This window comes from Etheostoma spectabile, chromosome 13, assembly GCF_008692095.1.
Source record: "Etheostoma spectabile isolate EspeVRDwgs_2016 chromosome 13, UIUC_Espe_1.0, whole genome shotgun sequence".
In the NCBI taxonomy this organism is placed as follows: Eukaryota; Metazoa; Chordata; class Actinopteri; order Perciformes; family Percidae; genus Etheostoma; species Etheostoma spectabile.
Window position 1 is genome coordinate 21,377,975 of NC_045745.1, and position 1,215 is coordinate 21,379,189.

The 1,215-nt window shown below is 39.8% G+C and overlaps 1 protein-coding gene across 3 annotated transcripts in view; it reads left to right on the top strand.

Annotated features, from left to right (window-relative positions):
• The window catches only part of coro6 (coronin 6), a 15,341-nt gene that overhangs the window by 8,832 nt on the left and 5,294 nt on the right, over positions 1 to 1,215 (top strand). For all 3 annotated transcript variants that reach the window (XM_032534373.1, XM_032534371.1, XM_032534372.1), the window contains exon 4: positions 1,053 to 1,182. In XM_032534373.1, coding sequence (XP_032390264.1) covers positions 1,053 to 1,182 — 130 coding nt within the window. The remainder of the gene's footprint in view (positions 1 to 1,052; positions 1,183 to 1,215) is intronic.

Below are 1,215 nucleotides of genomic sequence, written 5' to 3' on the forward strand. Positions count from 1 at the left end.
GTGTGTGTGTGTGTGTGTGTGTGTGTGTGTGTCTGCTTGCGTTGTGAGCGTGCGTGCACTTTGTTTATGTCCAGTATACAGACAGACAGTTGCAGCTGTTCAGTCTTGGCAGTGTTGCTGCTGTGGAGCAGAAAGGTCATAGCTGTGATGTCATTCTCTTCAGATCATTGTGTCATCTGAAAAGGGTTATTAGAGTGTATTTATTTGTGTGGTTGTTCATAAGTGTCTTGACCAGCTAATCCACTGCTGTACTGAATAGGCCACATTTTAACAAACTGCGTAAACAATGTAATGTCATTGAGAAATAAGTTTTTCAACATCAGTTTTGTTGTTTGTGTTTTTGTGTATACTACATTTACATAGAAATTGCACATCTTTTTAAATGTTTACATCCAATATCTTTAATTTTTTTTGTCTGAAAAGTTCTAATGTAAAATCAAAGAAAGGAGCTTTCTCCACCATAAAGGTTTTCCTTGCAGTGGCAGATAGACTTTGCATCATTATTTGGATGAGAAATGTACATAAAATGGTGTGGGGGGCCTGGGTAGCTCACCTGGTGGAGGAGGAGCCCATATATAGAGGTTTACTCCTTTATGCGGCAGGGGCCACATGGGAAAATGAAAGCTGTTGACCTGTACACCTATCTCTGTATCCTCTGTGTTATGATTGATGTTTGTAGTTAGTATAGGTAGAAACACTGTGCTCTGATATAGTACGTACTGTACAGTCACTTTCATCTGTTTTTTCTCAATGGTGCAGATTCTTCTTCTTCTGGGTTGATATATAATGATTGATATAGGCTACAGCTGAATGTCAAACTCTTGATGGGTGCCTTTTTACACTTTTCACATTAAATTGTTCAATCAATCAATCAAATTAAAACAAGATATCATTTGAATTTATAATATTTATCACCAGGAGGAATACATTGGTTAGATGGATTATATTTCAAGTGGGCTACACTTTTACAATAATTGACCCTAATTACTGGACAGATAACACTTGTTGTGTAATATCAGACAAATAATTTTGTCTTCATCCCTCCTCTCCAGGTGTGGCAGATCCCAGATCGCTCTCTGACCAGCCCCATCTCCGACCCCATTGTGATCCTGGAGGGACACTCCAAACGTGTTGGCATTGTCACCTGGCACCCCACCGCACGCAATATATTACTCACTGCGGGTACGGAACACACACACACACACACACACACAC